The 27776-nt window shown below is 39.7% G+C and overlaps 1 protein-coding gene across 5 annotated transcripts in view; it reads right to left on the bottom strand.

The window, feature by feature from the left end:
- The window catches only part of EXOC6 (exocyst complex component 6), an 85858-nt gene extending 64047 nt beyond the window's left edge, over positions 1 to 21811 (bottom strand). For 2 of the 5 annotated variants that reach the window (XM_041461102.1, XM_041461104.1), the window contains exons 1-2: positions 19407 to 19503; positions 1055 to 1226 (exon numbers count right to left, since the gene is read on the bottom strand). In XM_041461102.1, coding sequence (XP_041317036.1) covers positions 1055 to 1226; positions 19407 to 19489 — 255 coding nt within the window. In that variant the 5' untranslated portion in view covers positions 19490 to 19503. Of the gene's footprint in view, positions 1 to 1054; positions 1227 to 19406; positions 19504 to 21599 lie in introns of those variants that run through there. The other 3 variants (XM_041461105.1, XM_041461101.1, XM_041461100.1) reach the window with 3 other exon arrangements.
- Positions 21812 to 27776: the final 5965 nt, after the last annotated feature.

Here is a 27776-nt window from a genome sequence, read left to right as displayed (position 1 = left end):
TTTCTGTAGGTCTGTCAAACAATTCAAATCATTGACCCAATTGACCACTGGTCCCTTTTTGATAACCTCAATGAGCTCTATGGGCCATTCATTGTCTGTAAGAAATGGTGATTGCATTTTATGGTAATTAAACATTCATACTTTGCTGAATGCAAACACTGGGTGGTTGATTAACATCAAACGTGGAAATCTCCAAACCACAGCAACATTTTAATGCTGCAGGTGCAGGCAAAGCTCAACCTCAGATTTTCCCACATAGTAAGTGACTCATTAGGTCATCATAATAAGGAAGCACATTCTAGTTTATTAAAAATCTCATTAATTTCTGAACAAAGATGCTCAATGACCTCATTGATGCTGTATTTGGTCTCTTGTTATCTGAATATCCTTTATATAATGGTCTTCTAATCATAACCTCTGATGAACTATGCTCATTCTGTCTGGTGTGCATATTTTGCTCTCAAAAGTGTAAGGAGAGCTAAAAGGGACGGATCTCATAATTCACTATTCTGCATTCTGACCTGTGAGGAAATCTTGGTTCTCATATCTCATGAAAACTACTAACGTATCACCTACTCTCCTGCTCATTACCAAGTAAAGAACAGGGCTTTTTTCCACACATAATTGTGGTATTTTTTGTTTTCTAATAAGAACTTTCAATTCTTCTAAGGTCTTACATATAAAAACATGATTAGGAAAAGACCTATTTAAGAAATATTGTATTTAGCATTTGTTGTCCTTCATCTTCTGAGAAAGCCTTTAAAAAAAGGCAAAATAATTTGGTAGCATTTTCTGAAAACATTAAAAAAATCAAAATGAGATCTAATAAAATATTCAGCTTTGTAAATATAAATTACTGTATCAGGCAACATGGCTCTAATCACAAATCCTGTTCAATTCACTTGTAAAAAATCGCTGCAAACATCAGAGTGCATGTGATGAACACTAAATTAATATTCAGTAGAAGAGTCCAGTTCTTTCTTTTAGATTCAAAGTTCTTTCTTTTAGATTCAAAGACAATGACATATGAAACTCTGAAAAACTTGTTCCTTACCTTTAGTTTTTCTGCATCAGCCCTAACTTTAAGAAGTTCTGTAATAGCATCCACAAAGCCCTGATGGTGAAAATTGCACATCTTTTCTATCTCCCTGTCATGGTTACGTATGCAGGCATCAAGTTTTTCCATGAACTTCTGATGTGCATTTGGTTGGTCATCGTATACAGACCTATTAAATACAAATAAGAAAATAAAAGTTTAATTTTTCCCCAGCTGAAAATAGCATGTATGCAACCATCTTTATTGAAACCTATCTCTCTTAACAAGAAAATAAAAGCAAACAAACTTGATGTTAGTGGCATCTTCTGGTGGATCCACTCCATCAAAATCAGCATTAAAGAGAAGATGGCACAAAACTGAGAACTGATGGCGCAAAACCCAGCCCTTATGGCATTAATCCAGGTGCTTAACCAGTTACATCATGGTTGACCTGAGCCTCACTGGTCTGTTATTTATGCCCTAATGCTCAAATATGGGTACAAAAGAATCAGTTTCTCCAACCACCTCAAATAGCATGGATCGCTTTTCCATCAAATTCCACTCTTTGCTAAATATAAAGAAGTGCAAACATACAAATTTGCTTTCCTGGTATTCCTGACAGCAGAGATATCCAACTAAATCAGGCTCAGATGCCTCCAGCCGGAATGACCAGACCCTGGCAAAGGCAATCCCCAAGGCTCCGTCCCTGCCTGCCCATGCCCAACAGCTCCCAAGGCAAAACCATGACATGCACACACCTAAGGCTGCCCCCTCCACAGCACCTGTCAGGAAGGGCTAGAATCAGGTCTTCTGGATTACTTTACTAATTCTCAAATAGTTCACTTATAAATCTCCAGCAGGAAATATGACTCGGGAGAAATTACTGGTGTAGTTTGTTAAGCAGCATCAGACACAGAAATCTGCATGGAAAAATGCTTGAGCATGAGAAGGAGCAAAGGAGGCAGAGGGCAATTTAAAGCTTTAGACTTTGGCAGAGTAAGCAAGAGAAGAGATTTTACATAGAACTGCACCAAAATCAAAGGTACGGAGTCTCCCAAAAAAGGCAAGGTATAGACAGTTTCAAGAATTTATTAATAATTTGATACAGCAACAACAACAAAGTCTGGTAGTTTTGAAGTAGCTTTCTACATAGAATGAGAGCAGCAATATGAGGATGATTTAATCATACATATACAAACACATTTGTACTGCAAACTACAAGTGTTAAAAAAAAAGTATTAAAAATCTTTAAATTGCTTTTTCAGCCTCTAATTTCCTTCACAATTATAAAGTTTTCTCAAGATATTTACAAGGAGAAGTTGATTAAGAAAAAAAAATTAAAAATATTAACATGACAAAAAGAAAAGGCTGAAATTCCACACGTTTCAGTGTTAGCTGCAGAAGCACAGTGTTAAATTCAAAACCCAGGTAACCACGAAGCCTCTAAAACCCTTAAGTAGTAAGAAACTACTTCCCTCCTAGCCTTCTTGGAGAAGTGTGGTTTCCCATATTCTTCAAGATTCTCTTTTCTAACCAGACGTCTGGTCTTTGCTGAGATCTGCATCATGATGCAGATGATGCTGCTCATCATCAGCACAACAAACCTACAGCTGAGTGTCTGACAGGAACACGACCTTTCAATGAAGAAAAGGATGCAGAAGAGATTGAAAAGACTCTTGTAATATGATTCTTTATACTTTTGGAGTTCCTTTTGACCTTGTACAATATATTCAGAGAAGCAGCTGAACTTAAGTGACAGAAGAAAGGCAATATGCTGTCCTACATGTTGAAGGAAGAAAGTCAATTCCTTATATTCTGCTTGCTACAGATACTTCTTCAGGGGAAAAGTCTATTGAATAAAATTTTCCAAGAATAGCCCCTTTTGCTTATGATAGGAAAATAAGGCTATGGTACTGAAAGTAGGTTCTTGCCTCCAAAGTGCACGAGAGGAAAAATAAGATTGTTCACCCATAAAGTTTACCCCTCACCCTTTCTCCCATTTTCACAGTATGAAATGACAGCTGGAAGGAGCAAATGTGTGCCCATAAAGGTCTCCTCCTGAGGCTCCTGCCAGACTGCCTGAAAGGGCTCCCTCCAGGCTGCCCAGGATGACTGAGCTTTAAGGGGCTGTGGTGAATGGTCCTACCTGACCAGCATCACCAGGGGGAAATACCCACATGCAGAACCCAGGGCTGGCTGGGAGAAGCAGCATCCTGGCCCGGGAGGAAAGAAAGGTGCAGGACACAGTGGGCACTGAGTGAGGCCTCATTAGGCAGCCTGATGTTCTGCATGAGAATGCACAGGGACAAGCACGTGGACCACAGCACTGTCACCTGTACAGAAATGGGGAAGGGAAAAGGTTCAATGACTGATGTGGCAGCACTCCAAAATACACATTACAGCTATGTGAATGCTGCTCCATTAAGAAAAGGGTCAGAGATTCTGGAAGCTACAGGGTGGACACAGAGGGCCATCCAACTGTCTTCAGAGTTTTTGGAGAAGAAAAAAAGATTAGGAGGACCAGATGCATCAAAGTGTCCTCACAGATAAGGCAAGCATGAGCCTCCTCAAATTGGGCTGGACTGACTACCTATACTGCACTGTATGCTAAAGGAAAAAAGCAAAACAAACAAAAAAACCTTCACAGAAAAAGTTCCATTTATTACTGCTTTTTAAGCCTATTAAGGATGAAAGAAGCCTCCAAATTTAGGTCTCCCTCCAGTGTTCTCAAAGAGAAATGAGAAAGGACCGTCATTATCACAAAGACAAAGGACATCCATCCATCTATGTATCTATCTACCTATCTTCTTCTATCTTCTATCACCATGTGCCCAAACTGTAAATTGCGTCATGTAAGCATAAATGAAAACAGCAGTAAAACTCAGTAAAGAAAATATAACTAAAATGAGAATGAGACTACAAAAAGATGGTACAAGAGGAACACCATATTTGAGTTTGTACCACCAGACTTTCTTTGATGGTAGCAATGCTCTCTGTTTTTGGACGTAGTTATTGCCTGATGATTTGGGGGTATCCAATTGCTGTCTTGTTAACTTTTTATCCATTTCACATCTGTGCCAAGACTTTCAGACATATTCTTACAATACTGACAGAAGGCAATCCTTTGCAATCAGAAGATTTCTCTTTAAAATGTTATCAACAATTCCAGAAAACACAGAAGCCAGAAGTTGGGGAAGTACATACAATGTAGTACAGGCAATACAGTTTCCACTGTTATAAAAATATGTATTGATTATGTTTTCCTCAATATTAAGGCTGCTTATGCTTAAATTTAATTATAATAAAGTACTGGTTTTGAATCTCATGGGTTTTATCACAATATTTAATTGAAAATAATACAGGGAATAAATGTTCAAAATAAGGGGGAAGAAAGCAATGCTGTGTACCTCCCAATACCTTAATCACAAGATTACCCTACCTTCTTAAAATAATAGTTACTGTTTTGTATTGTACATTGCACCCTTTTCTATAAGGATACTAAGAAAATTGTGACCTGTGATTTAAACCAGTATTTTGACAGACCCCCTAAAATGCACTAGTGTATAAATTCCATGTTAATTACGTATGTAAACAGCTCCATCTTGTGGGAACAACAAATCAACGCTCGTCAGCACAAGTGAAAAAACCCCTGAGACAGAACTGCTTGCATTTACAGAAATAAATCATCAGTGTATTTTAAAAAAATTCACACTTCGTATCCCAACTTTCTCATCTAGGTGAGAAGAGGATGAATAAACACGTTTATTGACTCCCTTAGGACACTGTACTCTGAGGACATTTCACACATGCAGTTTCAGGGGCTTCAGAACAACGTCTGGCCTAAAACACCACCCTTTTTGCAAATGTAAGTGCACACTGGAGAGCCAGACCATCTTTGGCCACAGATAGAAATCAGGCTTTTTCTCAAATCTGCAAATACAACTGAGACAATACACACCTGATTTACCTGTTAGGGAACATCACACATCATAGTTTACTTCTGATGCTGAAGTTCATTTTCCATACATACACTTATTTCAAAGACTACCTACAGTTATCTAAATAAATTAATTGTTACCTCTTAATAATTATCTGAAAGTGTACATTTCAACAGAAAATGACACACCAAAACATGCTGATAACAATTCTCCACTTTTAAGAGCAAAATTATCAGCCAGACAAATCCCTAATACTGCAGTATTTTGGAGAGACATGAAGTCCTAAAAGCATCTTAGAGATAATTCTTTAAAATTACAAGACAAAATTAACTGAATTTACAACACACAGAGAGTTCTGTTGGAAAACAAGTGAGGAAGGAGCAACCCTTCCAGCTCCATTTCTTCAGGAGATGACAAATACATGCAATTATGTCTACCCTAAAAATCTCTCTCTCACTGCAAACTGCTTCACATCCAGCAGTAGGAAGTGTCATAAAAAGGGGCAAATGTGTCTAGGATACCAAAGGAATTTTTACGTGTGTAATACACAGTTCTTTCAGTTTTTGTTTGCATTTCTACACCTCTGAATGAAGAGTCCCAAGGATCCTCTTCAGCTTTATGGGCCCCTGAAGTGGATGCTGATGGTCTGAAATATAGCACAAATGTGAACTGTGTCAAACGGAAAGACGTTACCAGTTTTTATTAAAACTGCTTTCAACCTCTGATCTGCACAACTATAGACTACTAGTGGTTGATTCATACCATGAAACTTTGACAGGAAAGTTTTTTTCTTGGTATGAGTCTTCAAATTGGATTTTTAAAAAAAGGAGGAAATCACTAATGTTAGAGACAGAAGTTTTTATTTGTTTTTGGCACCCAAAAACCCTTAACCAACAAAACGTTATCAATTTTCAATCTGGAATGAGTCACTTGAGTGACTACTTAGCCACCAGTACAGCAATCAGGTACTGATTTCTCTCCTAATTGACAGGGCAAGCAGGGAACCCATGAAGAGCAGCAGCAGAGCTGAGCAACTTTCCTGGTAATGTGTAGCAGATAGCTGTCTATATTCCCAGAACTTGTATATGAACCGAGACTTTTGTTTTTTGACTCATTCCAACAATTGGATGAGTCATATTAATGCCAGTCTAGGTAAAAAGAAGATAGTGTACAAAGTGCTTGAAAAAGGCAAAAAAATAAATAGAAGGAGTCAGAGAGTGACCTAAAGGAGAAAAATGTCTGAGTTCACTGGATACACTTTATTGCAATGGGGATACTTTTACCTTGATCTTTCTTACCAGGTAGGCTGAAGGGAGAATGACAAGCATAAACAGATTTGAATTCAGGTCTCAAGAAATGATGAAGGAAGATTTGCAGATATGCAACCATTCTCCAATTGAAAACAATAAAATAAGTTTCCTTTATACTGTGAAAAACTTCTACTTTCAAAACTGAAACACAATATGAAAAATGTGTATTTAATAGGTCTTACTGATTACTTTTTGTGTTTACATGCAAAAATATACAGAAGCAGCAGAGGGCACCATCCTATGCACAAAAATACCAATGGTTAAGTAATCAAAAAATCTCCAGAGAACTAAAACTTAACATGCCAAGAATTCCACACAACTCTTCAAAAAAATTAATTTAAAAAATAAATTATCCTGAAATCATCCATTTATTCCATAATGACAACTCTATACATTATCACCCTATGTGAGCATCATAAATGTCTTCACAAATGGTTACTGGCTCACTTCAAAAATATATTTCTGCTATCATTTCACACAAATATTTCTGCTCATGCAATCAGGATATATGTCCTTAAATGCCTGAGAGTAGGTGGGAGTAAAAGAGGATGAGAATTTCACCAACAAGGAGGGAAATAAAAAGTTAGAAGGAAAAAATAAAAATCATAAGTTCAAAAAATTAATTTAATACATTGACTGGACTACTGGAAGGGCAGACAATGGAAGTGCATATAGACTATTAATAGTAAAAGGAGAGGAGCCCAAAATTATTTTTGGAAAGTTCAGCAAATACCCCAAATTTTCTTTCCCCTCTTCATCTCCAGTCTAGCTCCACATCTATGGCCTCTAGACCAGAAAATTACAATAACTAGACCTAAGTACAACTTCTACTGTAGCCTTCTTGTTTTAGCATAGAAAAATAGATTTCAAGAATAATCAGAATTGCAACTAAAGTAATTTTGTGTCATATCTATAGCAATAGCTGTAACTTTTCAAAGGGGAAAGCTGCTCAGGAACTCAGGCTTCAGGCCAAAGAAAATGAACACTTTATTTTATTAAAAATAAAATCTCAATACTTTCATTAAAAAATAGTAACTCAGAAGATAATACGAATTCCTGGTTGGTGATAACTCTCACTTAAAAATCATTACTAGAACAGTCTACTAAATAAAGAAAAAAGTAATATTTAACAAATCCTACTGGAGTTTTTAAAAAAATAGTATTTCTTAAAGGTTTTGGGATTGTTTTGTGTGTTCTTTTAAATGGGTAATGATTCAACTTTTAATTGCAATCCATATTCAGGAAAGACAAACCTGAGCTTATGGAGCATTACTGTAAACTTTTTGAGAAAACAATTCTTCTAGTAATCATTTATGAGAGGTTCTAGCAGCAGCAGAGACTTTTAAAACAGATCACGTATTTTAAAATAGCCAAAAAACACGTCAGAATAAAACCCAACTCAGTAATCTTTTTACAGGACAAAGAAACTCTTTATTAATGACTTGCCACCTTTCACCATTTTCACACCTCCCCCAAACCATCCTGTTCTGTCCCATTTCTAGGATGAACTGTAGGTTTCCCCACCCCTGCCTATATTGCCACAAAGTCTTTCATTTCCTGATTGCACAAGACACATGAAGCAATTAAAAACTGTATGTACACATTCTTTTCAGGATACTGATAACCACTCAGTAAGTGCCAATCAGTTACAGCTCCATGAATGCTGTGACAATGACAGGAATTACACGTATCTGTACAACAGCTGCATGAGTTTGACATGGAATGTAAGTCTGACCACGCAACTTCTGACCTTCAACAGAAGCAAGAGAAAAAAATTCATTTGTAGAGCTTCAAATTAAGCATCATGGGGGGAAAAATTACTAATTACTTTTGATCAATTAAATGAAAAAAAAAACAAATAAAAAAAAAAAAAAACCCCCCCAAAAAAAAAAAAAAAAAAAAAAAAAATTCCCCCAAACATGAACTTTTTATTCAATTTTTCAAAGGAAGACTTTCAACAAAACACACACACAAATATACCAGCTCTCAAATGAAGAAACTGTGCTTATGGATAATCATGTTTTTAGAATTCATATCTTGCTACCAATGCCGATTTTGTCCTGATGCTAGAGATGCTCCCAACTAGTTCCAATACACACATTGCAAGAAGCAACCCCCTAGATGTTCCCCCTATTTTCCCTTTCATTGAAATAAAATCCCAAAATGAAACAACACCAAGCTATACTAAATAAAATTCAAAAACAAAGTAATATTTATAATTCAAATATGCATGATGAGTTTAGTGGGATCAGTGCAAGCAGAAAACACTGACATTGCAAATTAAGATTCTGCCCTTAAAACAGCCCTGTCACACTGTGACTATAACCATGGCATCCCTAACCATGGTACTGTATCACACACTCCATTAGAGCTGCAATTTCACAGGAAACACTGCAGAAACTTCCTTTGTCCTACAATATACAAAGATATTTTCTGTTTACACAAGCTGCAAACTTTGTAGGGATTTTTCCACGGAGTAATTTCATATAGGTGGCTGCATACACCCTAAAAAGCTTTATAAAATAATGTCCAGGTGTTTCCTGTAATTCAATTGCAGTTATGGTAATAAGCACATTTCTTAAAACCTAAGCAGCCTTTCAGTGCCAGATGCTACCTATGTTCCAGTTCTGCCATTCTTACTCATAATTACATCTCACCACTCTATTTAAAAGCTCACATTACATGCCAGAACAACACAGAACTCAGCCACAGCCTATTCAGAGAAAAGATTTTATTAATCTTAGTTCAACTGTTATGCTTTGCTTGCCTGGTTTTCCTGGATGTGCAATTTCTGTCAATTGTTCTCACTAATAGTATCCTGTTTCTATGAGCAGGAAAGGGCCGAGTACAGTTTGTTAGTTAGCATTACTTCCTATAAGCAGGGTCCTTACTCTGTAGTAGCAGCACTAGAGCACTCATTGTTCATGCTGGATAAGCAATGGATCACGCTGCTGGCTGTTAATGGACATCCTCTGCAGCGAAACCCCGACTGATAATCAGTACACCCAGATTTGCAATAGACTTCCTCCTTCCTGTTTTTACACTGCTGACCAAGGAGATGCCTCTTCCTGCTGAGCCTTTGTGCGACTTACTGATGTATGAAGTACGAAACTGAAAAACAAGTGCTGTGCTACCACTTTTTTTCCTAATTTTGTGTTGTAATAGTAGATAAAAAGGCAGCAAAGGAAAAGGCAGCTTCGCTCGCTTTGGTACTGGCTATCACCATGGAATGAAGTGCCAAGTTTGGCCATCTGTTTCTTATACCCAAATGGATACAAGTGGATGGAGTTGAAATCTATGTTATTTCATAGAATATAAAGTAGGAAAGTGAAGTCTATATAGCAATATTTTTATCTTCCTTTATTTCCAGAAACTGTTTGTTACATAAATTGTTATATTTTAGGAGCAATGGATTAATCTGTAAACCAAATAGTGAGCTTCTAAGTTCTTTTCAAAAATTTGATGAGATTTCTATTACACATGTACAAGAAATAATCAGGCCTCTATTACAACCTCTAATCTAGGTAGTAATAGCTAATCTGTCACCTTTGTCTAGAGCACTTGAGATATAATCTTCGAGATAAATACCAATTTTTTGGGAAGAAAATAAATTTCATATTTCAACAATCTCATATGTCTGTTCCCAAGACATACTAAATAGAACAGAACATTTAATGTCAGAAATGTGTAGGTTACTTATTTCAATAGGCTTTGAATATCAACACTACACAGATGTAAATACATTATTTCAGAAATTTAAGAAGTTTCAGATGAAATAAAATATTCAGTAATTAAGAAGTTTCAAAACCAATTGGATTAAGAATGTATTCTATTCAATACAGATCAAATCAGACAATCTTTTCCTGCATCATACTCCTCTGCAAACATATAACCGAAGCATGTATTTTACAATAATTTTATGTTATTCATTTTTGTTAACTCTATGAGCTCACATAGCCTATACATAAAAAATTGTCATGCATTTAATTCATGTAAAACAACAGCCTGTGCTGTACATTCTTTGCATATCTCCCAGGATTGCTGAAGAAAGTAAAACATGACTTCTAAAAAAAGTCTGTTTTCAATTCAGAAGCTGAACTGAAACCCAGTGCTTCTCCCAGTTAGGAAGCCATTAAGAGAGTCGATGCAACTGACTAACTCCAGTTCTCTACCTGCTTGATGAACAAACTAAGAAAATCTGTTCATTTCTTTGCAGCTTCCTAAGTTTATGAAACATACCAGAACAAATACACTGTATAAAACAGTATCTGCTATGTTACTTTTATATTGAAATTAACTGAAAACAAAACTTGTAAGAAAACATTGCTTCTATGAACAAAATGGGGTAGAAATCCTTCAAAGCCACTCTGTGCCTAAGGAAGTGTGCAAACTGTGGAAGTCCCAAAACTCGATAGGTTAAACATTTCCTTTTGAAGCTGAAATGTCTCAAAAGTATCCCCCAGGTACATATATGACAGTATATGCTTTATTAATTTTGTATTACTCTGATTCCCAGGAGAATTGCAAGTTACACTCACTGCAATTTTGCAAGCAAATTACTTTCCCTGAGACACAGTGAAAATCCCACTCACAGTATTAGAACAGAACACTTTTCTCATGCTGTATTAAAAATAAAAATCCCCGGTGTCTTTTAGGTCTTCTCTGTCCAATCCCATGTCTTTCCATCAAGCTGATGCACTCTAAAATCTGTTTCCTTCCTTCTTAATACCTCTGTCAGTGATTAAGTTCCCTACTAGTTTGCTATTACTGGCAAAGGTTGAGGGACGGGAAGGGCTTCAGCCAGGCTCCAGGAGAGATCATTAACTCCTTCCTGCACAGGAAGGACCCAGTTTTTCAGGAGTACAGATAGTTCTGTACTAGATATGTACAAGATGAGGAAGGGAAGCATTGTTGAAAATACTTCATCAAGATGAGCCTCAAATTGAACTGTTATTGTTATATCAAGCTCTGTGGTGACAAACATCACCAGAAAGTAGCCAGAAAGACTAGCCACAGCTAGGTTTTACAACTAGCCACAGCAAGCCCTTCAGAAAGATAAAATCTCATTTGATTACCTGATGCTGATGCAAAGCCAGGACTGTATTTTTGAATTACACAAAGAAAGCTGGAGCACAGGCTATGGTGTTGGCTTTCCCAAAAAATCCACAAGGAAGTAAGCACCCGTGTGACTGGCATTTGAGAAGGATGTAAAATTACGCACTTCCTATGCACATGGCAGGTCCAAAATCTGGGTCACTAGACCCTGAATAAAATCAGCTCGACAAACAAGTCAATGAAGACATTACAGGAATAAGAACTGGCTTTTTTGAATTTAACTGACGTAAGAGTGCACAAGCATAAGCCGTTCATATGAAGAGAAAGTTGAATTTAAATGAAACAATGACACAAACTGCATGAAACATCTATTAAGTACACTATTCTGATGATGATGTATCAGATGATTCCCCTATTTTAAAAGCTTTAATGTATTTTGAAATTTGTTTCCTAAACACTGGGAGAATTTCAAGCTCTTTGGTAATGCCTGTGAAATTGGAGAGAGCTGTTTCAGAACAACTCACACAGGTTACTAGCTAGGTTAAAGCTTCACTTGGCAGTTGCCCATTTGAAAGACACTGCAAGAACTGAGTCAGAAGCTGAAGTGTGAACAGTTAAAAGATCAAGATAACCTGATTTGCAGACACATATCTCATGACAAACTTAATCAGCATTGAACCTAAAGATTTTTTCAAAACAAAAAAAAAATGCAGTGCAGATATGATTACCTGCAAACAGTTTCAGGCTTTATAAAATCTTGAAAAGTAATATGTTGAAACTTGCAGCAATGCAAGTGATTCCTTATAAAACACTTCTGCTACCAATGGCAAATCTGACCAGGCTACAGAAAAATCAGAACTGCAGTTCTGCAGCTGTATACTAGATTAGTCAGTCTGCAGCACACTCTTCATATGCCCTTTTGACTCTACATAATGGACTAGCAATAAAAAAAATTGCTCCTTCATAGCAACATACATCACATAGACAGTTGCTTCATCTGACTGTTGTCTTTTAACTTAAGTATTTGGAATACCATCAAATCCTACACCAAGTAATAAAATCTGCAACTGACACTACAAGCAATCTTCTATTTTTTTAGGATACACTGGTTCACAGCAAGCAGGTCATTCTCCTTACTCCATAACAATCCAGTTACAAAACAGAAATTAGCTATTATAATAAAGATAAACTGATACATCAATATATGTGCTGGTTTAGGCTGTGTAGAGTTACTTTTCTTCACAGTGGCTGGTATGGGGCTGTGTTTTGGATTTGTGCTGCACACAGGGCTGATAATACAGACATGTTGTCGTCATTGCTGAGCAGGGCTCACACAGAGCCAAGGCCTTTTTGTGCTGCCATGCTGCCGAGGAGGCTGGGGGGAGACACAGCCAGGACAGGTGACCCCAGCAACTGACCAAAGGGCTGTTCCAGACCAGATGGCATCGTGTTCAGTACATAAAGTGGGGGAACAAGGAGGAAGAGAGGAGACATTTTAGAGTGATTGACATTTTGTCACAACAACCTCCTGCAGCACAGGCTGGGAACAGAGTGGCTGGACAGTGCCCAGGCAGAAAGGGACCTGGGGGTGCTGGTGACAGCCAAGTGAACACGCGCCAGCAGTGTGCCCCGGCGGCCAAGAAGGCCAAGGGCATCCTGGCCTGTATCAGGAACAGTGTGGCCAGCAGCAGCAGGGAGGTCATCCTGCCCCTGTACTTGGCACTGGGAAGGCCACACCTTGAGTGCTGTGTCCAGATCTGGCCTCTCAGTTTGGAAAGGACATTGAGACGCTTGAGAGCATCCAGACGAGAGCAATGAGGCTGGTGAGGGGCTTGGAACACAAACCCTGAGGGAGCTGGGGGTGTTTAACCTCAAGAAAAGGAGGCTTGGGAGAGACTTTATCACTCTCTACAACTCCCTAAAAAGTGCTTGTAGTCAGGTGGGGGTTGGTCTCTTTCTCCTCAGCAGCTGACAGAATGAGAGGACACAGTCTTAAGCTGCACCAGGGGAAGTTTAGGTTAGAGATCAGGAAAAAATTCTACACTGAAAGAGAGACTGGGCACTGGAATCATCTGTCCAGAGAGGTGGGGGAGTCACTGTCCCTGGATGTGTTTAAAAAAGAGATTGGATATATGGCACTTAGTGCCATGGTTTAGTTAATGAGGAGGTGTTAGGTCATAGGGTGGACTCAACGATCTCAAAGGTCTTTTCCAACCTAGTGCAGTCTGTGATGCTGTGTTCCAGAGTAACCAGTACTTGCAACGGGGTCCTGCTGTTGTGGACATGACTGAACACCTCTCCCCCCATGGGATGCAGTGAATTCAGTCCTTGCTTTGCTTGTGTGTGCAGCCTTTGCTTCCCCTAGCAAACTGTTTTTACCCCAACCCACAAGTTTTCCAGCTTCTGTGCTTCTGATTCTCTCCCCCATGCTGCAGGTGGGGGAGTGAATGAGCAGCTAGGTGGGCTTGGCTGCTAGCTGGGGTTAAACCAAAACAGTACAGTCCTGATCCAAAAGAGACCACAGCTATCACACAAGGAATTTCTAGTTCTTTGGAACTACTTTGTAACTTCTGTCTGAAAGGGAACCAGGAATGAAACACATTAACTTGAAAACTGAGAAGGGCTTGAAGACAGACCATGAATAAAGATAGGGTCTACCGATTTTCAAACCAATAGCTTACAATTCTAATAATAGAAGATTAACATACTATTTGAAATCAAAATATATTATCAAACCATTAAAATTCTCATCTAAAGCACTGGCTGATGATCTCAGAGTACTCTTATGTCTGCTCTATATTTAAAACAAGACTAAGCTATAGACAAAAATGCGAATTGCTGGGTCATGCTCCAAAACCAAAATAATGAAAACACAGAAAAATTACTTTAGACAATCCTACCAGACAAGTAAGACCACAGGAGAAAAATTAAGGCAACCACAGTTTGTAATTGGATAACCGCATCACAAATCCCAACAGATCATAGGCAAAAAAGTATTTCCCTGCCTGCAGTAGTGCTAATGCTGTAAAATCTTCCCACATTTTCAGATTTCATTCATACTGCCTACTTACTGTTACTGCTTACTAACTGTTGTGCTGAAGACACAGAATCGCATACCTAAACCATGCCTGCTGGTAACTGTAATGTACACTTTCAGTAAAACTGAAGTTACATAACATTTAGGCACTTATCTCATTTTGCTCTGGACAGGCCCCCTCAATGAACACAAGAATATCTCCAAAATACAAATTACAGACCCCAGTCTGGGCAAACCACCTGCAGTTGCAAAGTGTACCCCAACAGAGTAAAAGCAGCAGAATTAGACTCTCACTCCATATCTCTAACTCTGAATTTTCTTAGGACCTTGATCAGTAAAGGACAAAATAGTCTTGCTTATTTTTCTAATGATGCCTTACTAAAGTGTAGCTTTTACTTTTGGCTTTTCTGCACCACCAGGACAGAAGTTCAGAATGAACAGCTATCAATTTGTTTTGACACTTCAGCCAAACTTATTTATGATGTCCGACCTCCAAACTCTGATTAACCTAAATGAGAAAAATGCAGCACTATACAGGAATTATTTTGCTTTGCAGTCTCAGCTCAGTGCTGCTTTTACCAGTTCAATGCCATTCTAGATCAGTGGAAGGTGACTGCAGCATACTGCAGCATCAGACAGAAATGCATCAACTGAACGGTGCTTGTGGGTGTGATTTCTTCAGCCAGAGACAACAGGACAGCGAAATGTCTTCACAGGAGGCTCTCTAAGAACTCTTCAAAGACGTTGCAAGCCAACACAACTTAGAGCAACCTACAAGATGCTCTAACATCTACCAGGCAACGGCTTCGTAATGACAGATTTCAGGTCGAGAGAATTGAATTAAAAGCATTTTTACACTGACTTTTGAGGAGCACTTTAGAAAGCTGTGATTGTCAGTTAAAGCTACAGAGTACATTCTGCTTACAGACAGATACATCAATAGACACAGCACCTCCTTATCAACTTATCACCTTAGCAACAGAATTTCCATTATCAATCCCCCACAGTTTTTATATTTAATTTTACTTTTGTGTTTTTGTTCAGTCAACGGATTGTGGGCATGGAGGTACTCCCCTGACAGGCTGTGTATGGGAACCACAGAACACTGCAGACTTAGTGATGCAAAGCTCACAAGACGAAGTATTTAGAGACAGTCTACCATATGCTTATGAAACATTTTGCCAAGCTGGAGTTTAAGAGTTAATTCATCTATTAAAAAAAAAAAAAAAGCTTTGAAATACTACACACTACTACAGACTCAAAGAAACTCATATCTATAGTACACAGGGCACTGGCAGAACAACTTCTACTCTGTCGAGTTTCACTTTGACCTTTTTCAACCAACCATAAACTAACCATCAAATAAGGTCAATTATTTTCTTCTGAAGAGAATTTGTCTTACTAGCTACCACAGCATGTCCAACTGACTATTCAAGAAGTGTTAAAACACAGAGTTCAGTGAGGGCCTTAAGTTTTTTGTTAAGTTTCTGATTTTTCTATTGTTGTTGTTGAGAGGATTATGGCAATTGCCTTTCTTCCACTTCCTTTCTAAAGATTAGAAATGAGATAGCTCTCCCTGAGAGAAGCTCAAAAGTATGTATTCAACATGAATTATACGATATTAACATGTCCTATAAAAAGGTGAGAGTGATGAGCCTTTAACAAGTTTTGTCATTAATCTCATTTTGTTAGCCATTAAAGCCAAAAAGATGCTGATAAAAGCTTCACAGAGTCTGATGAAAAAAAAATAATCCTGGCTTGCTATAGACACAGTCTGCCTATTTAATGAAAGGCATGTTGGCTTAGGTCTCATTTATAATGATTCAGCATGTGTTACTGAATTTAGAGATGCAAGTGAAATAGCAGCAAATTTAAATCAATAAATTCATCCAGTTAAAATCTAACAAGAAAATTAATTTAATCCAATACAATTTCTTCCTCTCTTGAGATGCAGAGCAGTCTTTAGGAGCTAACTCTCCTAAACAGTAAATAAACCCAATTGCATTAGCTGCATGCTGATTCCTCCTATAAAGGACCTGCATTTCACATTCTTCTTTATAGGTAGATCTCAGAGTAGAAAATCACCTGCAGGATCAATTTGTATGCTGTTCCTTACCAGTAAATTACACACAAAGACATTATATATCAAGAAATGCTATTATTTTTTATATCATAAAAACAAGTGCTGCCACTCTTGTAGCAGGGTAGGAAACAGCACCCAGGCAGGGACAGCCATACCCAACCAGCAAGCAAAACACTGAAGAAAAACAGCAGCAAAAATGTGTTTCCATGGAATCTACATACAGCCCACAAGAAAAACGTACACTTCCTTTGTGAAGCATGGATGCACTACGAAGACATTAACATCTTGATGTTAACAATTAAGGATAAGTCAGATCTTGCATATCCTACAATCTTCAGCATTTCATATTACCTCATGCTGCTTATCCAAACCACTCACCTCAAGTCCCTTCTTTTGTTCTGCTATTTAAGTAGTATGTTGGTTGGCTTTATTTGATGTGGCAATGCTATAAATATTCTCCCAGCATTACAACCCAGAGATTACAAAAATATTCCATTTCACATAATGAAATTAATGTAATCTCAGTCATTACATGAGACAACTGGCCTCAATAGCTTCTGTGACTGGAAATCAATGGATCACTTCATGTTGTAGCCTTATGCAACTGCACGTAGAATTACTCAACTGATTTCTTTGATTCACATTGTTTAGCAAGTAAAACCTAGATCTCATGCAGAAAATAATGCTCCAGTTTACATTTATGCTTCTTTCATTGAAATAGATCTTGTAATTTGATGTGGGATTTCAGACTTTTCAGTTTCACACAGCAATTCACAAATTGCAACAGACAGCTGAGCAGACAGCTCAAGTTTTGATTTTAAATATTGCTGGTTTTAGGGAGTAGAAGCACACTTCTGTGGTGTTTGCTGGACTTCTTTCAAAACACTCAGCCAGGTGTAACCACTCTTTCACCTAATTTTTTTTATTTGCAATTGAACACTAGGGTTCAATCAGACCAACATCCACTTTTTTCCCTAAAAATCCTGAAAGTCGGCAATGCAAAATTCCATTACTGGAAAATCAGTGATAGGATAGAAACATGCAAAAAATAAGAAATTAAATTTTAGTATTTATAAAGACATCAGCACATTTTAAATGCTTAATATGGATAAGAGATTCATATGGTGGTCCCTTCCCCCTCCACACCTGCGGATGCCGTCTGCTAATTAGCGTAGCCTAATACTCTGTTTGTCCTTTCTACAGGTTACTCTGATATAAGCTCTATACTGAAGATGGTGGCGAAACTGCAATTATATTTAATATTTTGTTGTGGTTTTTTGCAGGCATCAGCTTCAACCTGCCTGGGCTTAAGTGAAACATGGTGAAACTGCCTCCAGGGACAACTCAAGTCTAAAAGCATCCCAGCTACTTTCCATCAGCCTAAGCCCATGGACTCTCACAGGTGAGGCTCCCTGGATGCTCAGCTTCAGCATCTCCACACTCTATTCCCAACAGCAGCTGTGCTTCAGGAACATGAGGGGAGATCAGAGCACAGTTTGCTCCAAGATGACCTCTAAGACCAGACTGAGCCAGCACGCAGTCCCCATGTGATGTCTAGACGAGCCCACCACACTCCCCCATGGGAGCTCTCAGAGGATTGATTAGCCCCAGCCTCTCACTAATGCCCAGACTGCGACCTCCCACACAGCTGTGGAGGATCCACTGTAGAAACACGTAGCTCACCTCAGAATCAACTGCTATGATGTGCAAAATGACCCACTTGGCATGCAACTTCTCTTCCACCAGTTCTCAGGACTGTGTTCTCACCCATGTAGCCTGCGTTCATCCTTCCCCAGCAGGCACCATTCCCACTGCAGGAAAAGCCAGCAGCAGCATGCTCATTGCTTTGCAGCACGCTGCCACACAAACTGCCTTTTCCAGTTTTCTGCACACAGGCTCACTGTATCTTTTCAAAGAGATAACATTCAAATTCACAGTTCTCTCTCCCCTGTCTGGCTAGTGCCTATGCTTTTTTTTACTTCTTTCAGACATCTTTAATCGGAGAAGCACCAGCAAAGCTCCATGACAAAGATCCTCTTTCCCCTGTTTCCTCTATAACCCAATTGACTCTCCACAGGCCCTGCCCTTATCTCCCCAGCTCTAAGTGAAAGGTACTTCCACATTCGCCTCCAACAGGAAAGGTTATGCAAAACATTTTTTTTTTTTTCCAAAATGCAGGCTAAGCCATTTGGCAGTATGTGGAATTGGAGGAAAAAGACAGAAAACCAAACCATTGCAGTCATGGCACACCAGAAATGCTCTAAACACTGTCACATTTCCAAGGAAACTGACCAGGGTAGTAGGTTTCAGACCGCATCACTAGAGGTTGCATAGTGGAGCACTGAAACACCCACCCCGATACGGTTTCGGCCCCGTTCTCAGCACAGAACCGGCGGTACCGGCACACCCAGGGAGCTGACTCGTGTCCAGGTGCGGGCAGCAAAGCCCGGCACTGGGTTACGGCCGGGGCCCCAAGCCCGGCCACCCGCACCGGGCCCAGGGCCGCCCCGTCCCGAGGCCGCACTCCAGCCCCGCCGGAGCCGGGCTGTGCCCGGCTGCTTCTCCTGCAGACAATACCAGGGAGCGGCCAGCCTGGAGCCGGGCCACGGCCGCCGTCTTCACTCGGTCCCCGGTCCCTGTCAGCGCGCCGGCACGGCTTGACAGCCCCGCTCCCTGCCCGCGCCGCACCGGCCCCTTCCCTCGGCCCCTCAGCGCCCGGGACGGGGGGCGGCGGTCGGGCCCCCACGGAGCGCCAGCGGGGGCTGCGCGTCCCCTCCGCACCCGGCGCGGCCGCTCCCGCCTGCGGCGCTTCGGGCGGCCCCGCGCTGTCCCTGGGGAGCAGCTGTCAGAAAGCGCGGCCGGGCCGCGCCGCGGCTCCCGGGCCGGCGGGCGGGCAGGGCCTGGGAGCTTCACCCGCTGGCGGCGCCACGAGCCCAGCGCCCCGCACCTCAGGGTCGGTCCCACGCAGGCCGTGTCGGTGCTCTCGATCTCCTGCAGGATGCGATCATGCTCGGGGAGACTCTCCGCCATCTTGGATGGGAGGGACCCACCGCCCGCGCCGCTGCGGGAGGCGCTGAGGGAGGAGCGGCCGCGGAGCCAGGCGGGGGACGGCAGGAGCCGCTGGGGAGGGTTCGGCGGTGCGCGCGGGGTGGCGGGGAGGAGGGAGCGGCTGGGGCAGGTGAGGGGGCGCCGGTCGCGCCAGGCCGCGCGCTTCGGGTTCGCGCAAGGTCGGCGGTGCTCTGCTGCCCTTGTCAGGGGCAGGGCTAGGCCGGGGCCGCCCGGGGAGCCCGGCAAAGCCCCTCCGTCCCCGTGGCATCTCCGGGCGCTGGTGTCCGGCAGAGACCGCGGGCAGCTGCGTCTGCCCGGCGCCAGCCGCTGCCACCCGCTCAGGGCACTGTGACAAACAAGGGACGCGCAAAGTGCGGCCCCTGTCCCGGACGGACCGGCTTGTAGGGTTCAACGCGACCTTTTCTACTGAGGTAGTTCTGCTTTAGTCTTGTGGCTAGTTCATGGTGTGGTCTTGATGGTATTATTATTAATTATTATTATTATTATTGTGTGTTTGTTTGTTTTGATTCGACCGCTCCCGCTCAGGCGGGCCGTGCCCGTCCCGGCGGGGAGGGAAGCACCGACCCCTGAGGCGGAGGCTCTGCATTCAGGTTATGTCAGTTTTCATTCCTTCCATTCTTTACGTGACAGAAACTTGGGGGTCTGGGTAAAAATAGAACAAAGCCACGACAAAACAAAAAAAGTGCACCTTTATGTGCAGTGGCGTGCTGTGTTTCACGAGAAACTGACATAATGTTTCCTAGTGCTTTGTACAGCGAAGCTTCGTGTGTCAATGAAGGAGGAATAACCTATTTTCTGTTTAAATTTTACACTTTGTGGCCTGTGGCCAGGGATTAACTAATCCTTGGGTTTTGAATGCTCAGGAGACAGGATGCACCTGCTTTCTGGGCAAAGTTATCTGCACACAAGTGGGAAGTTCTTGTAAAGAAATAGGCCAGATATGTAAAACTTCAGGGTGATGTGTAGCTACTTTTTCCAGTAAGGAACTGACAGCATTTGACAAATGTGAATGCATCAAGGTCTACAATTGCATTTGGCATCCTTCCAGCTACTATTATCAACCTCATCATCTGTCCTGCCCTGGTGCAACTACACCTGTACACGAGTTAATAAATGGCACCGAAGACGGTGCACATCTTGTCTGTGCTTGTGTCTTTATCATATTCATTGTTGATTCAGATTGTTGATTCACCTACTAAATCAACAAGGACTATTCTGAATGTAGACAAGTGCTTACAAAGTGCATAACAAAAAAAAAAAAAAAAAAAAGGGAAAAATCCTACCACTTGTAGTATTTCCTTCAAGAAATCACTCAAATACAGTAACAATTTTCCCACATTCCTTTTTTTCCCTTCACCAAAATACTGAAGTTATAGACTGACACATTTTTCAGGGTGAATTTAATTTTCTTTTTTTAGCCTGATCATTTCTGCAACCTGATGCCTACAGTGCCAGGCAGGCTATTTTTAAAACTCTTCTACAAATACTGACAATATACCTAGACAAATTACATTGCAATCATATATATTACTTTTTTAAAGGAAAAATATGCTGAGGAATTTTTTTCAGTTGCACTTTTACTATTAAACAGTTTCCATAAGCTACAAATAAAAAAAATAAATAAATCTTCAGACACTTAGAAATATCAACAGTTAAACCTTAAGTAGTTCTGTCTTTGGTGATTAAAACAAAAGTTGTATTTATTAAAAATTTAAGAATAAGAAGCAGTTAATTCTTTAAAAATGTAGCTGTTGACTTTAAACTAAAAACACTTCTACACAAAAGAGAACATTTCCCCTTGTTTTCATTTTTAAGAGCACTTTCTTTTTTCACAAATCTGCAGCCAACCATCAGAAACAGATTGCTTTGCCCAGGTGAAAAGAAAGAGCAGAGTAGGTGACCTTGGTTTGTATTTCACTGAGGGCCAGTCACATTGAAATTAAACTCAACTTTCTTGTGGGCTTCAGGGTCAGGAAAACAAAGTTTCTAATATATTTTTCTGACTGAAAGAGCAGCTATAGAAGGAACACATCCATCATGAAGAGTATAATACCATTAAAAAGAAGCATACCTTAGGGTGGTTCCAAGAGGCAGCTCAAAGGACTGGATCTCAGCAAGGGCATTTTCATATATCTGATCTTTATTTTCTTCTAGATACAATTCTGAGAGATTTGACTTGCTTTTCCTTGCCATAGAGTAGCATAAAACTAATCTAACTTTAGGAGAGAACTTTTATTCTGATTATTATAGTTGACTAAGTGACTCTGTAGTCAGCAAAACCAAGCATAAAAAAAAAGGATCCTGTGCTAACCTCGTGACTTCTGAGGACTTTGTGTCCAAGAATGGTGCACAGCTGCTCTTTTCCTGTCTGCTGGTATCATTTGCCTCGTATGCACTACCCAGGCCTGCACAGTCTTTTGTGTGTGCGTTTGTCTAGTATATATTAGTCTTAACAACAAATTTCCTGCCAAAATAATATTTTTATATCCTTGAAATAAATATTAAACCTGAAATTTAGTCATTGTGAAAATTTAAAGGAATTTCAGGCACTAGACATCAATGCTTAATTTCTCTGTTAAGTTTTATGAGATTAAAATTATTATTTTTTAAAATTATGTTTTCCTTTTGCTATATAAAAAGCTTGTACACAAGGACTTGGCTGGATTTATGAAAAAGATTTATGGATCTCCTAAAGCAGATTAGAAAAACAGAGAAATATTTATGTTCTCATCATTTTCCTTTTCAGCATTAGTAGTTGCTACTTCTAATAACCAATTGCAGAAAATGCTCTGTGATAACTGTGGGTTTTATGTGTATGAGCAAAAAAAAACCTGTTACTAATTTATTACCTGCATGGAAAAAAAATGGATAGCAAATGTTGAGAGCAGTGCTGCTGTCACTATCGTTTTCATGATGATGGCAAAGAAAACACTTTGCACAACTGCCATGAATTACTTTAATTTCAGGCAGTTATTTCAAACATGAGACTGGAGTTGTAGATCTTTACGTTTAAACTACTGTTTAGAATCCTAATTCAATATCATTTGGATAATCAATATATTTTAGTTTTTAAAATATTTCTAGGGGTTTAATCAAAATTTGGCTCCTAATCACAGTACTGCTCCTGATGAAATTGATTAGTCCAGACACTCGTGATGCAGTCAACAGTTAAGTGCAGAGAAACAGAGATTACTCATTTTGGAGCAGGGGATAAACAGTTTATTCACTTTTCTGTGCCCAGTGGGAGCACTGAGGAGATGAGTTCACATCAGTAGCAGTGGGAAAGAGCACTAAAGGCTGCAGTGAGTTAAGGCTACGTACAAATTTGCAATGTGTTTCCTTGAACAAGCTGCTTTAATCACCGGTTTATTTTTAAATCAAAATTAAGTAATTGCTCTGTTAGCATTATTATGCAATACATTTCCTGCTTTCATGCTCTATATGGAGTTATGAGTAATTTTTACACTTTTCACCACAAATGGGAGCCTGTGATTGACCCATTCAGCCACTGGATGTCACACAAACGCAGATGAAAGGATGGATGTTGAAACTACTAATTTCTAATCTTAACAGTGACTGGATTCAGAATTAATTTAGCAATTTTGAGGTGACAGTGTGAAAGTAAACTGCAAATATTATAACAAGATTAAGCTTATTCATGTGATAGAAGAAAGTACATCTACTGCCACTGAGGAAGAGCAGAGGCAGGGCAGGTAAATGAGAGATGCCTCAGGCATCTACACCCAGCCAGCACACACTGTGGCTGGCAATAAAAATAGAATGCAGTGATGGAAGCATGACGATTTATACAAAATGCTTTATGAATATATTTGTGTGATTATAAATTAGTTAGATTCTTACAGAAGCTTTGGATAAAATTTCTTCTTCCTCCTCTCCCAAAAATTTAAACAGTAGCTTTCTTTAGGAAATCAGCTAACCAAAATAAACAGGACTCTGTATCTGTTGTGCAAATGTTCTTGTCGGTATCGCAGCTGCCTGGAAATAAATATGTTTAATAACAAAGCAAAACAATGTAAGAAGAAGCAAACAAATACAAAGGTGAATGACGAAGAAACAGGCAGATGTTACAGTCTCTTCAGTTGTGGCAGTGAGTGTTGAAGTACCTTGATTCTCTGGACAGGATCAGACCAAACTGCATCAGGCCTGGCTGCTCAGCTCTCCAGAGTGTTTTACACCCCCACTGAACCTAAGACCATGACATCCAGAGGATGATCCTAGGTGCAGTGGTGGATCTGTATCTGACCTCAGATCCATGGGCAGGAGTACATTAACACCTGCCCAAAGCCCTTTATGCTGCAGATGACCCTGCTTCTACCCTGTGCTGTCTGTCCAGCCTGTGCTCCCTTCCCCACCTCTGTCATCTGCTCCTCTCTACCGTAATTCCAGTGCTGGTTAGATGTGCCCAACATCTACATCTTTCAGTCACACAGGAGCTTTTCCTGTTTCCAGCTGAGCTCAGGGCCACTCTCAAAAGGCTTTAGGGAACTGCCTTCTTCAAGGAAATAAAGTATTTTTGTAAAATGACAAAGGAACAAATTCTGTATAAGCACTTGACATCAGCTTCTGGCTAAACAATGTATCTTTGCTTCACAACTATACATAACATACTTGGAGGCTGCAACTAAATAGTTTGTCACCAAAGACAATGCTAAGTTTTGGGTTTTTTTTTTAATTTATGGTACTCTCCATGCAGAAAAGGACAGTAGACGTTATCATTTCTGAGGTATCATACTTGTACCAGTTCAGATTTAACCAGGTCAAGAAGCCTGAGAAGGTATTAATCTTCTAGAAGTCCACGGCAGAAAATCAGAAGGTATTTTCTGTGCTGGTTAAATTCACACTGTTTCTGTGAAGGGCATATTCATTACCTGGACAGGCAGAAACCTCAGGCCTTGTAAGATATGGAGCTGTTGCCATCTTTCCAATCATCCTGAGACTTTTCTTTGAAAAAATTATCCAAAGCAACTATTTCTTGCTGAAGGTGTAAAAACGGTTCACAGCTCAGAAGAGAGCAAGAGGGGAAATTGAGGCAAATTATCAACAATATTGTGAAACAGGATGCAGAGGCTTATCTAAAGCAAAACCACTTTCACCACGTCCTTTCTCCCCTTCCTCCCCTAATTCCTACTCTTCCCCAACCCTAATGGGATAGCAGAGGGCCAAGAACTGCTGGTTTAAAGGTTGCCTGCCTGTGTTGATACTTTAAAAATACATTTTACCCACATGACCATTACAAAAAGTGTAATGTGCTGCAGAGTAGGGTCCTTACTGTGTATGCAATTCCAGTGTAGATTACTTCCTTTTTTTACAATTGCCAGGGCACGATTAGCAGCTTTGAGTCTGTTTCATTTTCTTTCCCAGTTGGATTGGAATCCATTTTGAATAAATCATGGAATAGAGAGAAGGGGGAAAATGTCCACCCTCAAATGGAATTACTATAGATAATTTTCACAAGCAATGCCATCCATAACAAATTACTTCATTGGTCATTGCCCAGATATCTCCTCTTTACATCCCTCCACAAGGACAACAATGCCATTAGTCATTTCTCTGGCATCTCCTGCTCTGCTACTGCCTTCTTTCCTGGGCTCATCCCCAAACTGGACCCTTGCAAACCAGCTCATTCTCCCTAGAAACTGAACTGACTTCTCCCGTTCCCCTTGTGCCTGTTTTTTCTGATAGCCAGACCCATTTCTGCCTCTCAGATGAAGCATGGTAGCAACAACCCTATCAAATGGTTCTTGGGAAAAACAGGCAGATGAGGAGATGATGGAATTACCACTGCCATTTTTTGCTTTTTACCTTTTTGTCTAATATACAGCCAGTACCTTAGGTATCAGCAGGGAGATTACATTTTTTTTATTTCAGAGCATTTAAGTGAATTATGTTTTCTGAATAGTAGTCAAAATCATAAATACATTTGTTTTTTGTTTTAATTACACTAGATTTAAGAATTGGACAGTGTATATAACAATGTGACCAAAATACCGAATGAACAATGTTCTATTTCACATGGGGGTTTTTTATGGTAAATTGTCAGAACAGCACACATCTCTCCCGTTAGGAGGGCAGTGCATCACTAACTGCTTTTGACATTTCACTGACATCTAACAAGTGCCTAAAAATATCTGGATAGATTCTCAGCTGGTGCTGATGTTATCTTTGTAAGAGTCAATAAAGGCATTGAAACTACTGGTTGAACAGAGGCACTTCAGTCTGACTGCAGTGGGAAGGAGAGGAGAGTCTGTCATTACGTGTGTTTGTATAATGCAAGGTGCCATTGAAGAACAAGTACTATTTCATTTTCATTGCAATATACAAACCATATTTTTTTAGCATAGCATTTGAATGATGCTACAAAATAGCATCTTTATCATTCTACAGAACAAAACACTGATGTGTAAAATTTTTTCTCTCTGCTTACCAGTGCTTTTAAGAAACAGGCATTGACGAAAACCCTGAGTCGAGGACATGCCCTGGGAGCCTGAGGGCTTTGCTTCTTTATAGGCAGTGAGGAGCTCTCTTATAGATTTTCTTCTGGAGGACATTTACTTTCCTTGAAGGGTTGTTTTTTTTCTCCACACTTTCAAGAGCATCCACTCTTAGATAGCCACAGCATTTGTATTCCTTATGTAACTTAGGAGAAAAACAGCCCCTGTTCTAGTTTGGGGTATGAATGAGTCAGAAATTAAAACTACTTTTGATGTTAGGATGCGTGCATGACAGACATCTGACTGGTGATGGCCAAGTGGTCCCAGCTTGATGAGTTGCTGTCAGCTGAGCCACAGTGAGTGACAGACACAGTGCCCACTGAGTCTATTCTCACTGCAATCTGAAATGCTCTAATTGAAACTACTATGAACAACCCACTCAGAAGTTTGATCATTTTTATCATGGCCTTTATTCTTTTAATACTTCAGGAAGAAAAAAAACAACCTTGTCTGAATATAGGCTTGAATCGCTTTAGCTAATAATTAATTAAACCAAATATCTCCATAGGCATTTTCAGTCTCTCAGGTTCTTATTTCAGTTTAGTTAAAACTCCACCTAATTGATTTAAGTGAAATAATTCTGCCTTAGAAAGGAATATTATCAGATAGTTTTTGCACCTGTTCTGTGCGGGTCAGGTTTGTCATTCTGCTACATTCTCCACTCATGCTTCCCTGAAGTTTGAAAGAGGGAACAGTTAGCATTAGGTTACTACTGCATGATGGTTGGTGTCTAATTGTTCTTCTAGTCAGATCTGGCCAGAGGAAATCTTCAGTATTCATTTTGCTGAAGAGCCCATGCCTATTCAGTAGTGGTAACAGCAATCAGGAAATTTAAAGGAAGTACCTTGACTATCTGCTGCTTAGATAGCTGGGTCTTATTACTATGAAAAAAAAAGAAAAACCAACAAAGCAAAAAACATTGCCAAATAATACTATACTTCAAGAGAAAATCTCTTTTCCAGTAAATGAGTGTCCTGGGAGGGGCAATTAAATCTACTTTTGTAAAAAAGCCCCTTTAAAAATTATCTCCCAAACTTACCCTAAACCAAAACAAATACAGTTAGTACAAGAATCATTGTTTAAAGTGTCACACCACACTAACTGCTTTTTTGTCATACTTCCTAGCTATATTCAATTAACATGGCACGTTAGACCTCGTAAATCAACACTATTAGCTTTGAAAGGAACTGCTTGTTTTTTGAGAACATTCCAGGCCACAAACACTTTTTCCAGTGAAAACTGAACAATTACAATAAGACTCTGTTTTGGTATGAAAATAGGAAATGATGCTAAACAAAAGGGAATGTTTGTTTAGAAATTCCAAGGCCATTAATTTATATTAAGAAACTGTTTGTGCTCAGAGACTGTAATCAAAAGGTGATGTGAATCATTGATCTCAAAAGGACTTCATAGATAAGGAGCAAGTGCAGTGCTGGGTGATTGTATTATATATTAACAACTTTCACGAGCAGCTTTTGCTGATTCATTTGACAGGAAGTGAGCTGCCAAGAGAGATTTCTAGAGGAGGAACAATCAACAATATTTTCATATGAAATAACCTCCAGTTACTGTATTGTTCTTACAACATTTGATAATTAATGTTTTCCTGTTCAAGAAAAAAATGCATAAATCACAAAAACAAAGGCAAATCTGGTTTAGTGTTACACTGCTATAAATACACACACAGGCAAAGTAAGGGCACTGATCATTTAAAAAATTGGAAAACTGGTAAGTAC

The sequence above is a fragment of the Pyrgilauda ruficollis genome, unplaced genomic scaffold (assembly GCF_017590135.1).
Source record: "Pyrgilauda ruficollis isolate IOZ18807 unplaced genomic scaffold, ASM1759013v1 scaffold15, whole genome shotgun sequence".
Taxonomy (NCBI): domain Eukaryota; kingdom Metazoa; phylum Chordata; class Aves; order Passeriformes; family Passeridae; genus Pyrgilauda; species Pyrgilauda ruficollis.
Note: the sequence above shows the minus strand (reverse complement) of the source record. Positions and strands in the feature narration are given on the sequence as shown.